Below are 13,932 nucleotides of genomic sequence, written 5' to 3' on the forward strand. Positions count from 1 at the left end.
TTTTACTTCTATTTTTTTCACATTTCTGTACTGCTATCTTGAATGCTATGAGCTTACCAGATACACATGTGGGGATAATTGTTTCATTTCTGCAAATATATTGTTAGGATGCTTTTGGCTCATGCTTTCTTTGGTGCAGGGATACTCTGTAATCCTAAGAGGAGCTCTGTGCACAAAAGAAGACTCTCTCTATTCCTGGCTGAACTACACCTCTGCTGTTTTTAACATTCTCTGGGCTCTAGGAGTCATTTGCAATGGAGGAGCGTTCTGGGGAACGGTTGAGGTCTGCATGTGCCGCAGTGTGCAGGCAGGTGCTCTGTCCGTGCTCTCTGGAACTGGCAGCTCAGGGAAAATTGGTTAAAAAGGGCTTGTAGGGCCTGGAATGACTTCACACTGCCCATGAAGGACCGGGTTATTGTAAAATATATAAGCAGGTTCTGGTTTTCCACTGTAGTACCTCACCTTTGATGGAACATTTGGAAAGAGAACCTCCTCATGAATTCTGTCCTTCTGGAGCTGACACTGAGAAAGCCAACAGGTAAAGTCACCTCACAAATGCTGCAAATGAAGATATTTTATTTGTGGGACGATCTAATCTGACTGACATCTGTTTTAACTTGGAAAATGAAAATTCCATATCTTGTTGTTCTGCTGCTATTTACATCCTGGCTGTTCTTGGGAAATTCAAAATTTCAAGTCTGATATTGCTGAGATATTGGCAATACATTAGGAGTCAATTAAATTGAGTTTTTAAGAAGTGAACGGTGGTAAGTTGTGTGGCTTCAGTCAGACCTCTCCCCTGGGTCACAGGTGTAACTCACCTCTGTAGGCAGTTTTGTACAGTTTTTAGCTAAACTGACCACATGCACTATGGAATTTCAAAGGAATCATCTCATGTTTGAAATATAAATTTTATTTATATTTACAGGCTGTATGGAAGACACAAATGATGAGATTCATAAAATTTATTTTAGCTATTTTTATTCGGTACTTTTCATGTTTTGTCTTTCATAACAAGTACAGATGGTGTCTGGTAATCTTTGTACTTCTTTGTGTCTAACAGGGTATTAACAACCTGGACCTTTGGGTTTCATATCATACTTATTTAGACAGTTTATTACAGCAATCTGATCTCAGTCTACCTATGCTGTGTGCCCCCTCTGTGGCAGAAATGAGATGACTGAATTAGCATGTATGGACTGAGCTGGATCTGCCCACTGGGGACCATGCAGATCCAGCACGGTGCTGCTCTCAAGTTACATGTACAGTATACATAATGTTCCTTCGTATCTTAGAGGGGAATTACAACAAAAACTGACCTCTTGACCTTGTACTTCCTACCCAGATATTTTATAAACAAGAAAGTTTTTCTATAATTTTATGATACAGCTGATTTTATACAATGTTAATCAGAGTTCATAACAGGAATGAGTTGATTAACACTTTCTTCTCCATTTCCTATTTTTAAAAATGTTTTCAAAAATTGCTTGCCATCTCAACTTTGTCTAAGGAGCACTAAGCTTTTTTCTTTTACAGATACACTCTCAACAGTTCTGCCATTCCTGGGGGATTTCTTTGAAATCTTCTGTACTGTAGTGGGTTGCAGAATGCAACTTTTGCTTTAAAGTGGGGTTTCAACTTAGAAGAATTTGAACATATTAACTTTGCCAAAGTGCTGACATATACCACCTTATATAGATATACTTGGCAAAGTATCCTAAGGAGTATCAAGGCTCATAATTGCAGACCTGCAGGAAATCCCTTAGTTCTATTTCAGCCAATAATTTAAAAATCATTTGAGAAAATGATCTTTAGGTCTATTCTTGCACAAAGAAAAAGATTACTATATTGAAGATTACTAGCCTTGAACCTTTAACAAAATATATCGTATAATAAATTCATTTTGTAGAGGAAAATCTTCCGTATGCAGCTGTTTGTTGAAAAAGCTATGTGTATGGAAAAGTTCTTTACATTAGTGTTTTATTTCAGGCTCAAGACCATTTTTTTGTTTTATAGTGCTGGTGTTGGAAGGACAGGCACATACATAGTGTTAGACAGCATGCTGCAGCAAATTCAGCATGAAGGGACAGTCAACATATTTGGATTCTTAAAACACATACGTACCCAAAGGAACTACTTGGTGCAGACTGAGGTAAGAATAAAATATAAATAGCATGAGACTATTACAAACCTTCTGTTTGCAGGAGGGGAGATAATGCAATCCTCTTCCTGGCACCACCAGACAGACAGAACCCAGTCACCAGGCTAGATTTTCCCTTTTGCTTCCCTTGGTTTTATAGACATCCTTCTAGGCACACTGAGAGCAGTGCATTAGAAATTACCTTTCCTTGGGCTCTTGTCTGTTTATTAAGGAGGACTCAGAAGGAAGCCTGTATAAATCATGCTTCCTACAGCAGTGCTTTCTTGGCAGGATTTGTATTTTTGTCACAGAGCTTTGTGAGGAAGCACCATTGTCAGGCATTCAGATCTTCACTGAACCTCATCAAACAGTTTATATTAGGCAATAAAATATGCTGAAAAAGCTATTTCACACAGAAAATTATATATAGGTGCTTTAAACTGAAGATTATATATAGAATATTGAAAGACCAAGAAAAAACAATAAGGGCAACAGCAGGGCATTTGAAAGTCTATTTCAGGTTTCCAGAACAGGTGGTTAGATTCCCCAGTGCCTTTCAATAGAAAAAAATGTTAATCAACAGCTAGGGCAGTTGTTCCAAAGGATGTGAGAGAGAAAATAGAGAATAGCAGTAGGAACCAGGGGTAGGACTGGCTTGAAAATTTTCCTCAAGGCTGTGCTTGCATTTTTACCTCTATTCTGTTACCATGAGATATCACAGGTAGTGAGGATTTGGTATTAAGTCATACATATATATGTGTATGTATGTATTGCAAGTGTAATTGTCAATTGTGCTGGTAATGTGTGTACTGCCACTGCAGAGGGACAGCCTTCACTACAGAGGATCACATTTGAGAAAACCCCTGTGGAAAAATACTGAGCACATCAGAAGTGGCAGCTTAACCTGAGGAATCCAGGGGAATCTGAAAATCATGAGAGCTCAGATGTTTGGTTGTGTTTTCCTAGGAGCAGTACATCTTCATTCATGATGCATTGGTGGAAGCAATACTCAGTAAAGAAACAGAAGTCCCTGAGACTCACATTCATGCCTACGTTAATGCTCTCTTGATACCTGGACCAACAGGAAAGACCAGACTGGAGAAACAATTCAAGGTGAGCTCTCTGAGATAGTAGTGTGAAAATCTTTGGGTTTGTAAACCTGAATGACTTAAAAGTAAGTATCTCAACACAACTTTCATCAGCTTTCTCTACCTAAAATTTAACTGCTGAGCCTAAATTAAATTAAGATTAAACTTTTCAAATAAATGCAGTCAATTGGGACAGAATTATTGGCCTTTAACAAAAAAATCAAAAAAATCAACAAAAAAGAGATCATGAGAAATAGAACAGTAAGTAGATTTTGGAAAATTTAACTACATGCCTTTGCAGGTAGATCTCAAAGGTAAAACAGCAGTCTGGAAAGATACCATTCTGGCAGATATGTCAGACTTCACCTTCAAAGATATGGTTATTGATCTAGAGTTCAAGAATAATTTGAACTGCTAAGAACAGTGAAGAAAAAATATTCTGGTGACATGTTAAGTAATTTAGACAGATAACTAGATAACAAAAGTTTAGAGAGACAGCAAACGTGCAATATAGGCACCCTTCTGTTTAATGCAGCTTATGAAGGAATGGCTTTTCTGCAGTTACCTGACTTTTTTTTAACTTCATTGTTTCAGTTACTGAGCCAGTCTAACACACAGCAGTGTGATTATTCAACTGCACTCAAACAGTGTAACAGAGAAAAGAACCGAACCTCATCTATCATTCCTGGTAAGCTTCTTCAAATCCTCAACAAGAACTGAAGACTTCTGCATTAGTTTGGAGCAATGTTCTGAAGAGAACATTACAGCAAAGAAATGAATTATGAATTACACATAGAAAAACAAAATAGATGGTTGGATAGCACTTTGTCCCAATTGATGGAGCCCAGTGTTATAATTACTGTGAGATGTGAGATAATGGTTATAGTATTCTAAGAGTCATTGCAACATGCTTGTGAATTCATAACTTTTTTTACAGTGGAAAGATCTAGAGTGGGTATCTCATCACTATCTGGCGAAGGCACAGACTACATCAATGCTTCCTATATTATGGTAAGTCAGTTAATATATTGGTGAAAAACAATGAACAGCTGTTTTCAGAGCTGCCATTTGGCTGATTTAGGATGGCACAGTCCTGATTTTGAAAGCTCCTTTCTTCCATTATCACTCTGCCTGAAAGAGTTACTTCCCCCAGGAAGTACTCATCCTATTGTTACTGGCTTTAAGGTTGGTTAAGTGCATTGCATTTTAACAATCTCTAGAAACAGAAATCACATCATAGTTTTAAAAACGGGTAAAGCTAAATGCTTCATGGAAAGATTTTTTGAGATGAACTAAATGTCTAAATGTGTTGAGTAACAAGTTAATTTTTAGTGGCTGTATTGTGATTTATCTTCCTACCTGCTCATCTTACAGTGCTTTTGCAACTGGCATAGCCTAGGATACCACAGTTCACCAGCTTTCCATTATCTTTTTGCTCTTTGGATTTTCCTCAACTCTTTCCCCCTTCAATAGCTGAGAGGGAGGAGTAAATGCCTCCTGGACATTCAGGAAAGAGATGGCAAATCTCTGTGCTGTGGTGTGTGTACATCTTTGAGGTGCATTATTGCATAGGAACTCTCTTTCATGGTAAGAGATTGACCTGAGATATCTATAAAAATTAAGAAACTGCTTGGGATTTTTGCAGATCTTTCAAGAATTCTTTTAGTTGATCAGGTAGGCAGCTTCTCTGGAATTATATTTATAATAATATATTATATTATTATTATATTATATATTATTATATAATATATTTTTATTCTGAGTTGCCTGTTTGAGTCTCCTCTGATGTCTTTTCTCCTTTTTTTAATCCATTTGTTCTTAAGTCTTAATATTTTTTCAATGTAATTGAATCTATTCTTTTCACATGGAAAATATTTAAGTGGAAGTTTTATATTTTTCTAATATTTGCAGGAAGCCAATAAAGGAAAAAATGTACAATGCATTTTCTTGGTTCTCACTCTGTCCACTAGAAACTTCCTTTAAGCATTAATACTTGGGCAGCAATTCCAAATCTGTCTTTTTTTTTTTTTAGGGTTATTATCAAAGCAATGAATTCATTATTACTCAGCATCCCTTACTACACACTATCAAGGATTTCTGGAGAATGATATGGGACCATAATGCCCAGTTAATAGTCATGCTTCCTGATAGCCAGAATATGGTGAGTTCTGTGGCTGATTGTTATGAGTTTATGTACGAATTTTATTAGTATTACCATTTTGAAATATGCAGGATATGAGAAAATATCTTGGATTCTGCAAAAAAAAGTTAAAATTAATTATACCAAGCTAAGTGTAAAATCCCCAAGTCATCTAGCAGAAATCTAGAAATCCTTGTCTAGGCAGATTGTGATTGGAATGAAAACATATGACAAGGAGGATTCCCTCCCTACCCATCTGACCATTTTGGTTATTCAAACTATTATAGAATTTTCTTTAAAAAAAAAAAAAAAAAACAAAACAAAACAAAACAAAAAAAAAAAAAAAAAAAAAAAAACCTCTCTTCATTTCTACTGTCAGACAGAGAGAATGCTCCCATGAACTTTTTTCTGCACTTTGAGATAATCCCAAGACCACAGATACATTAGAACACAGCAGCTAAATGTATCACACGACCATGGGCCATGCACAGCCCCTCCAAAGGCCAGGCTGTGTGTGTGGCACTATGCAGCACTGCAGGTTCATTGCTATGTAGGCCCACAGGGTACATTGAGACTACAGAGGTGTTTCAAAACCATCACTTTGCCATTGTTATCCCACTTAAAATTTGACTTGTCAATTTAAATCTAGCTGGCTGGATTTAATATATATATGACACATTATTTATTATGTTGGATTTTGTATTTTAAGAGCTTAACATTATTTATTTTTATGACTCCAATTTTGGTTTTCTTTTCCTGGAGGCTGAAGATGAATTTGTGTACTGGCCAAACAAAGATGAGCCTATAAACTGTGAGAGTTTCAAAGTCACTATGATTGCTGAAGAACACAAGTGTCTGTCTAACGAGGAGAAGCTCATAATCCAAGACTTTATTTTAGAAGCTACACAGGTAACACTGTCATAAACATATAACTCAGGACTTGATTTTTTAAAGGTAATGCCCACATTTTTTACATTTTCAATGCTAAATTACTGATAAAATATCCATGCCCTAAGAACAAGCATGGAGGGAGTAATGTCTATAAGGCAATATGATGACATGGCAAACAGGGGGGTCCAACCTCCACAGCAGTGGGGTTCTGCCTCTGGAGGCTGAAGCTGGAACAAGGCAAAGGAAAAGAATAAAGAAAGTCAATTTTTACAAAATTGATTTATGGGGTTTTTTGTTTGTTTGTTTTTTTTTTAATCATTTAGGATGACTATGTACTTGAAGTGAGGCATTTTCAGTGTCCAAAATGGCCAAATCCTGACAGTCCCATTAGTAAAACTTTTGAACTGATCAGCATCATCAAAGAGGAGGCTTCCAACCGTGATGGGCCCATGATTGTACATGATGAGTAAGAACTGCACTTGTCTGTTTGCTTTGATGTTTTCCTGTAGAACCATCCTTTTACTGCCTGAAAGCAGCTGAAACAAGGCAGAAAGTCTGCACTGAACAGTAGTGGTGATGCTTCTGTTTCAGCTGCATCAACAAGAGAAACATTTTTATTTTATCATACTTCATTTCAGTTTTATCATTTTGATAGTCTGATGGTTATCAGGTAGGTCACTTTCATTGTCTTTTACTGAAAGAATTAAATGTTTAGATGAGGCACCATTCTCCAGCTGTTCACTAATGGGAAAAAATAACAAAATGTTGAGACACTGAAGGACCCAAAGCATTTGGTTATTAGAGGGTTGAAGAGAAATAACTCTAAGAAGTTGTAGCCAGGTGCTGTGAAAGATTTTTTAAGCTAGTGCTGGGCAGACCTGTTTCAGATATTGTAAATACCACATGACAGAGATTCATCTTACCATTTTGCCCCAGAATTTTCATTTTTTCCAGCTGTAAAACCTGATAGATTTTCTAGAGTTTTGTTTTGTTTTACTTTACAAAGGCATGGAGGGGTGACAGCAGGCACTTTCTGTGCATTAACAACTCTGATGCATCAACTGGAAAATGAGAATTCAGTGGATGTTTACCATGTAGCAAAGATGATAAATCTGATGAGGCCTGGAATCTTTACAGACATTGTAAGTAATAAGTAAAATGTGCACTTTTTTTCCCTATGTGTGACATTAGATCTTAGGGCAACATTACTGAACAATTTTGCATCTTAGTTTCTGCATGAATTAATCAAAACTGTCTTCCAGAGGTGCTGTAGAAAAAGAAATCTCCCTGGAAAGAATTCAGATGACAAAAAATTGAGAAAAAAAGCCAACAGACAAATAGTAACTCTAATCCTGTCCCCAAATTTGCGATTGACTTCAACAAGGATTTGAGTCAGCATATAGTATTTCTTTTAGAATACAGTTTTCTTCCCTACCTTTACTGTGCTACCTATTGCTGTGCTTTACATTGTGTACAGGGGGAGCCATTAGTCAGAAAATAATAAAGCTGCTGAGTAACACAAAAAATTCTGGAGCACAGTACATTCACAGTCTGACACATCAGCTGTTAATTAATTTTGAGCAACAGTGCCACAGAATAACCATTTCTGCCAACATCCTGAGTGTACCCTCTTTTCTCCTCCAGGAACAGTACCAGTTTCTGTACAAAGCCATTCTCAGCCTTGTCAGCACAAGACAAGAAGAAAACCCTTCAGCATCTATGGACAGTAATGGCTCAGCTTTACCTGATGGAAATGCAGCTGAAAGTTTAGAATCCTTAGTTTAATTAGCACATCAAATCAAACATACACATCACTGCACCACACCAATCACACCTGGAGTTTACCATTATTATTTTCAGTTTTATACTTTGGGTGGGGAAAATCTGTCCAGTCACTATATATATAACCAGACCCCAACAGTTGCTCAAACCAAGTCATTTCTGTTATCTACAACTTTACTGTGGAACTTTTATCATTAACAATGTGTGCCTTTTCTTGAAAGATTTCTTGTAATACATTGTTACATTTGGGCTAACTTGATTGACTTTTACAGTGTTTCTAATAATTGAATTGTGGTATGTTTTTTCAGTATTAGGTTTTTTGATTTATCTGGCTTTACTTTTAACTTAAAATTACCATATTTATAGATGTTAGGGAATCCTCAATTACAAACATGTCATGGGTTTAGTATTTGGTTTATTCGCTGTATTTATAACAATTTACATTTGCTAGAAATGCAACTTTTAATATAGTAGAATGTAAATAAGATACTGTTCTACATAACATTCAACATTTTAAGACTTCAATTAGACATTTAGAATAGTAATCTGATACTTACTGTAAATACTGCTACTTCTGTAGTTATCCATGGACCAAATTTATATTTATAATTGTAGATTTTTATATTTTACTACAGAGTCAGTTTTCTAGTTCTGTGTAATTGCCTTGTTAAAATGATGTAGTCACTATGTTTTTACTTTAACAAAGTCTTCTGATCTATAATTGTGCATCTTAAGCAATTTACCTTCATATAGCTGCATGTGATTTTAACTTTTTGTGGGAACTAGAAATCATATGTTTTGAAATGAAAACTTTTTATGAGACTAACACTGTACTTGGCATTGTTAAATTGTTTTTACCCTGGTATTGCAAAAATAAATATAAATATTCCAGTCTGTGCTTAGTAGTCTTCCACGCAGAATAAACAGTCTGCACTGTCATACAGGAGAGCTTTTACTTACAAGGACCTAAGGCTGATCTGCAACAGCTGCTCTTCCTATGGAATCCACGAGTTCAGGAGACATTTATAGGAAACTTTTATGTTTTTTTAATCTCTGCTCCTACCCATACCTACAGTGTCCACATTATCTCCTTTTTTAGCGTTTCCTCCCACATCTCCCAGTCTGTAAATGGGCTGTCCCAGTCTCCTCTGCTGGCCCCTCCCAAGACTCCTCTGTGCTGCCTTGGCTTCTGATCATTCATTCCGCTGCTGAGCCCTTTGCTGCCTCCTTTGGCAAGGCCACAGCCAAACTTTGGGAGCAATAAAGCAAGCAGTCTCTGCAAGAACAAAACCAAAATGTTTCAAATTGACCTCAATCAATTTCTGTAACCTTCAGAACTGGCCAGAAAAGATACTGATTGTACTGAAGGCTGTGCCACCGAGGGGCCAGAGGAGCCTGGAGTAAAATGTTCATTTAAGATTAACGTGGGTAGCAAGACCAACTATTTTCTCGCTTTCTACAGTATATATATATAGAAATATTGAAAGCAGAAATACTGTTCTGGAGTAGAATGCACAGAAAATAATGGACCCTATCTGAGAAGAAAACGAAGCATGACAAAAGACAGGCCTGATGTGAGATGTTAGTTGACTGATTCCTAGAGGAGGCATGTGTAAGGGAGTTATGCCAGCAGATAGATCTAGACCCCCTCAGCAGTGTGGGATTGAGGATAGGTGGAGCTGGAACAAAGCCAAAATAAATTTAGATTTAGAGGAATTGAAACAGCAGAACCTTTAGAGAATCTTCATACTATTGATACATGAAATGAGCATGAAAGTCCTAGACAAGGAGACAGACTGGCACAGAATGTCAATATAGCTAGCAGTGAAGGAGATATTTCTGTGCTCTTACCCTGTTTTTTACAAGAAAAATAGTCATATAGGCAAAACAATGTATCAATAAATCATAGGGATGGTGTAAGGTTGGAAGGGACTACTGAAGGTCATCTAAACATAGGGGGGTTTATAAAACTGTGTTAAAATATTAGTGTGCTTGAATTCTCTTTTACCTTTGACCACTTCTCTTTATAGCCACAGCAGTGCAGTCCCAGAGGTTATGGAGTGTTGAATCCATGTGACTCAGGACCCTGGAGGTTTCCCTTTCCCCATCCAGCAGAGCTGCGTGCAGGATGATTGCCCTGTCAGCCCCATGGCCCTGGGCAGGTCCAGCCAGGAAATGTGCAGTGCACATGTTCCACACAGGGAGACACACGTGCATACACACACAGGATGGTAGAAATAGGATTCATGGCACAGAGAATAGGACCAGGATTTAAGAAGGGGCAGGACAGAGGGCCATGGTCAGACACAGGGCATGAATGGGTGAAGGTACTGGCCAGCAGCCAGCACATACACATGCAAGCACCTTTTACCCCTCTTCTCTCCTTGTTCCTGTGCCTATTACTTCCCTGTTCTCCTTAGTGCCTCTGTTTCTCCAGCCTTGTCTATCTCTTTTCAGGTAAAAAAGGTTCTTACCTAATTATTTTCATGGGTCTTAGCTTTGCTACCCCATACCCAAATATGAAACCTCAGATGCTGCTGCTTAGATCATCTCAGCCACAATGGTGTTATCAGGTTCCCTGGTACTTCTTAACTCACAAGCTTTTCTTTCCCAAAGGTCTCCACCAGACCTTGCCCTTCCCTTCCATAACTTCCCATGAACTGCCTCTGTAGCACCACAGGACTTTATGGCACTCTTCCTAACTCCTGTCAGCTGCTCATTCTTGCTCTCTCCAGCAGGTTTCTCAGGATCTGTGCAGGTAGCTCAGCCTTGGGCCAGGGGTGCCAGCCACGTGCCTGCAGATACAAGTATTCATTTCTTTAGTTCAAATATATTAGTTCATTAAATAATTCAGAGGGAACCTACTTTTCTGGGCTAAAATATCTTTATTCAGGTTTTAGACTTTTTTTTTTTTAATATCCTGTGGTTCTCGTCATGGTTGCATAATTGGTAATTCTGAAGTTCAGGAAGAACAGGACTGAGATAGGACTCCTAAGTGCAAGCAAAAATGCAGTGTGTCCCTTGTGGAGTTAAGTGAACAAATAGAATCTAGAACTATTTTAAATTGCAGAGTTTGGGGGTTGACAGGAGTTCAAAATGTACATAGAGGGTGCATTTCCCCAAAAGATGCACTTTTTTAAAGAATTACACATACACATTTTTCACAGTGTTCAGGCACAAATTTGGTGCATACAAAGGTGTGTAATGGTTGTGCTTTGCAAAAGGGATTCTTTTCTTTCTCAGCTGTCCTGAGGGTTCCTTACTATTTCTTCTAAAGCACTCAGATTTGCTGACAGACTCCATTTGCACATCTAGGCTAACAAGGACAGCAATATTTTGTACCCTTCTTATTCAAAAATTATAGAAAAAAATTTTGATATCCTAATCTCTAGGGGTGCACATACCAGAAAGGTTAATTGTGATTTTATGGCCAATTGCAAACCATATTCTATAACCCTATTAGCAGATTCTACACTTCTGCATTTCACCACATTAGCATCTCATGTGCTACTTATTTAGCCTTTTCTTCTGGAAAACTAGCTTGTTGCCTCACATATCAAATAACAAGCATGAAGTTACCTTGTGCTAATGTACTTACAGTTTCATATAGTGGTATATTAAAAGTAATTTTTGACCAATTAATCGTTATATTTTTTCAAGCATCTGTGGACCAAAAGCAAAAAAGGAATCCTCCTTTCTAAAATCCCATCTTGACATAACTGTTCATTTCAACCTAAATTTTTTGCATACATTTCAAAATTGTAATCCAAGGAATCAGCTGTCATTCAAAGTTTCTTTCAGAGATGTTTGTAATCACATTCATCATCTTAGCCTGCTGACAAGTTATTTAAAACATAAGTGCTTAGCATAATCTCTTTACTCACACATATTGGTTCTGATCTAGAAAAAAAATAAGAATCATAAAAAAATCTTCTATAATCTTCAACTGTGATGGATTATAGATTTTAATAAATGCGTGTCAGTTCCTCTCTCAGACAAAGGCCATATTCTAATTAATTTTTTTCTTATAATCCAAGCCACAGACTCAAAAGACATATAGCCTGCCTATTCAAACTGGGTCAAGTGTGGAGAAGATGTTATGTATCTCTGGCAAAAAGTAAGATATTAATAAACAACATCAGGTTAAGCTTTTTTCTTTACAAAGCTGTAAGTCCAATGTGTGACAGGGAAAACTTGATTAGTGATCTTCCTCCTAAGAATCATAGAAGAGTTGAGAGTTTAAAAAAAAAGAAAACAAGTAATTTACTATCACCAACTTTTTAGTGATTGTGATGTGGAGATTTAATACCTATGGAAAAGCTTTGCAAGGATCAGCAGTAAGTGGTGAACAGAAGACATAAAAACTCATTACTATCAGTAAAACAACAAATCAGATAAAGAATTCATAAATTGTTGGACTTCAAAACAAAAAACAAAAATTTGTTAGCAATGTTTTATCACAATGCTTTGCTAGCTTTACAATTCTTTGCTATGTCCTAGGATAATGTGAGTAATTTCAGACAGGTTGAAATTCTCTGTGGTAAATGCTTACTTCAAGATGAGTTTAGCAAAGTTAAACTCCTTTCTCACTCATTCTGAAGCATAAACAAAGCACAGCTGGGGAGGAGAGGAGCAATATTGTCTTGTTGGGATTAAAAACAGAAACAAAGGCCCCACTGCTCCCCTAGCTCTGAGGTATCATAGGTTACAGCCTTAGTTTTCACTATTTCCCTGCAGCAAGGCCCATGTCTGGCCATCCACTTCCCACAGGTTTGTGTTTTGCTGGATTAGGGTTTCAAAGGGACAAGAAGGAAGAGAAGTGTCTCTTACATTATTTGGCCACATCATATCTGACTCCCCTCCTTTACAAATTGCATTCTTTCTTTTTGAAACCAAAGCAAGTCAGAGGGGAAAAAACCCCTCTTATGGAATGGAATTCTTATGGCTTATGGAATTAGTTTCTTTGTTTCTGGAAAGTCACAACCTGTACACAGTAGTTTAGTAGGAATATATTTGAGATGGTCTGATTTGCCTTGATAAATTTTGCTAGACAGTCACAGCTAAATTTTTCTCTCTTTCTCTCTGTCTTCGTAGTTTTCCAGCCCAATCACAACCACTAGAGCCCATTTTTTCCCTCCCATAAAAAGCTATTTTGCTATGAGCTTACACCCTTTTCCAGCAATGTCACTTTTGTACTCCAGTCCCTCCAAGGGATAGAATTCTCACCTGTAGGAAAATCTGGGGCTGAGAGAGTGTGAAACACAGAGGCAAAGAAGCCAGTGTGAGAGTAATGGGGCTCAAGCACCTCCATCTCAAAAAGAAACTGTGATTTTACATGTCATGAAGATCTGGCATTAGCATAAATTCCAAAATGAAAAAATGAGAGACACACAGTGAAACAATCTGTTCCTTGAAGCCTGATGTGAACAAAGAGTCTAAAATTGCCTTTCAGCACAGACAGTGATAGCAGAAGCAATGTGTTCAGCTGAGCAAGGTCCTCAAGCTGAGACAGGCTGTGAGACACCAAGGTTCCATGCTTTCCTGGGCCACAGGGAGGTATCTCATATCTACTGTTCTGTAGCTACCACTTCAGTAGCTGCCCTTGTGCTCAGGATCAAAACATGCTGGAAAAAAAAGATTTCTTTGGATTATAGCTGAAAATTATCTAGATACAGATACACCTATATATATATATATATATGTATGTATGTATGTATGTATGTATGTATGTATATATGTATATGTATATAAATATATGGATGGGCATGTTTAAACAATCCTTGAAGAGTCTTCTCCTGTGAGTCTAGCAAGAGGTATGCAGAGGTATTTCATGCACATAGAAAAGTCCATGTGTAGGCATCCTTTCAATGTAACCATCTATGTGAAAAACA

At 37.3% G+C, this 13,932-nt stretch overlaps 1 protein-coding gene across 8 annotated transcripts in view; it reads left to right on the forward strand.

Annotated features, from left to right (window-relative positions):
- Positions 1-8,935, forward strand: part of PTPRZ1 (protein tyrosine phosphatase receptor type Z1) — a 133,262-nt gene extending 124,327 nt beyond the window's left edge. For 4 of the 8 annotated variants that reach the window (XM_077178986.1, XM_077178987.1, XM_077178990.1 and 1 more), the window contains 10 exons: positions 455-538; positions 2,017-2,152; positions 3,107-3,253; positions 3,823-3,916; positions 4,166-4,239; positions 5,261-5,389; positions 6,131-6,277; positions 6,583-6,725; positions 7,266-7,401; positions 7,904-8,935. In XM_077178986.1, coding sequence (XP_077035101.1) covers positions 455-538; positions 2,017-2,152; positions 3,107-3,253; positions 3,823-3,916; positions 4,166-4,239; positions 5,261-5,389; positions 6,131-6,277; positions 6,583-6,725; positions 7,266-7,401; positions 7,904-8,044 — 1,231 coding nt within the window. In that variant the 3' untranslated portion in view covers positions 8,045-8,935. The remainder of the gene's footprint in view (positions 1-454; positions 539-2,016; positions 2,153-3,106; positions 3,254-3,822; positions 3,917-4,165; positions 4,240-5,260; positions 5,390-6,130; positions 6,278-6,582; positions 6,726-7,265; positions 7,402-7,903) is intronic. The other 4 variants (XM_077178989.1, XM_077178991.1, XM_077178993.1 and 1 more) reach the window with 1 other exon arrangement.
- Positions 8,936-13,932: the final 4,997 nt, after the last annotated feature.

Source organism: Agelaius phoeniceus, chromosome 5 (genome assembly GCF_051311805.1).
Source record: "Agelaius phoeniceus isolate bAgePho1 chromosome 5, bAgePho1.hap1, whole genome shotgun sequence".
In the NCBI taxonomy this organism is placed as follows: Eukaryota; Metazoa; Chordata; class Aves; order Passeriformes; family Icteridae; genus Agelaius; species Agelaius phoeniceus.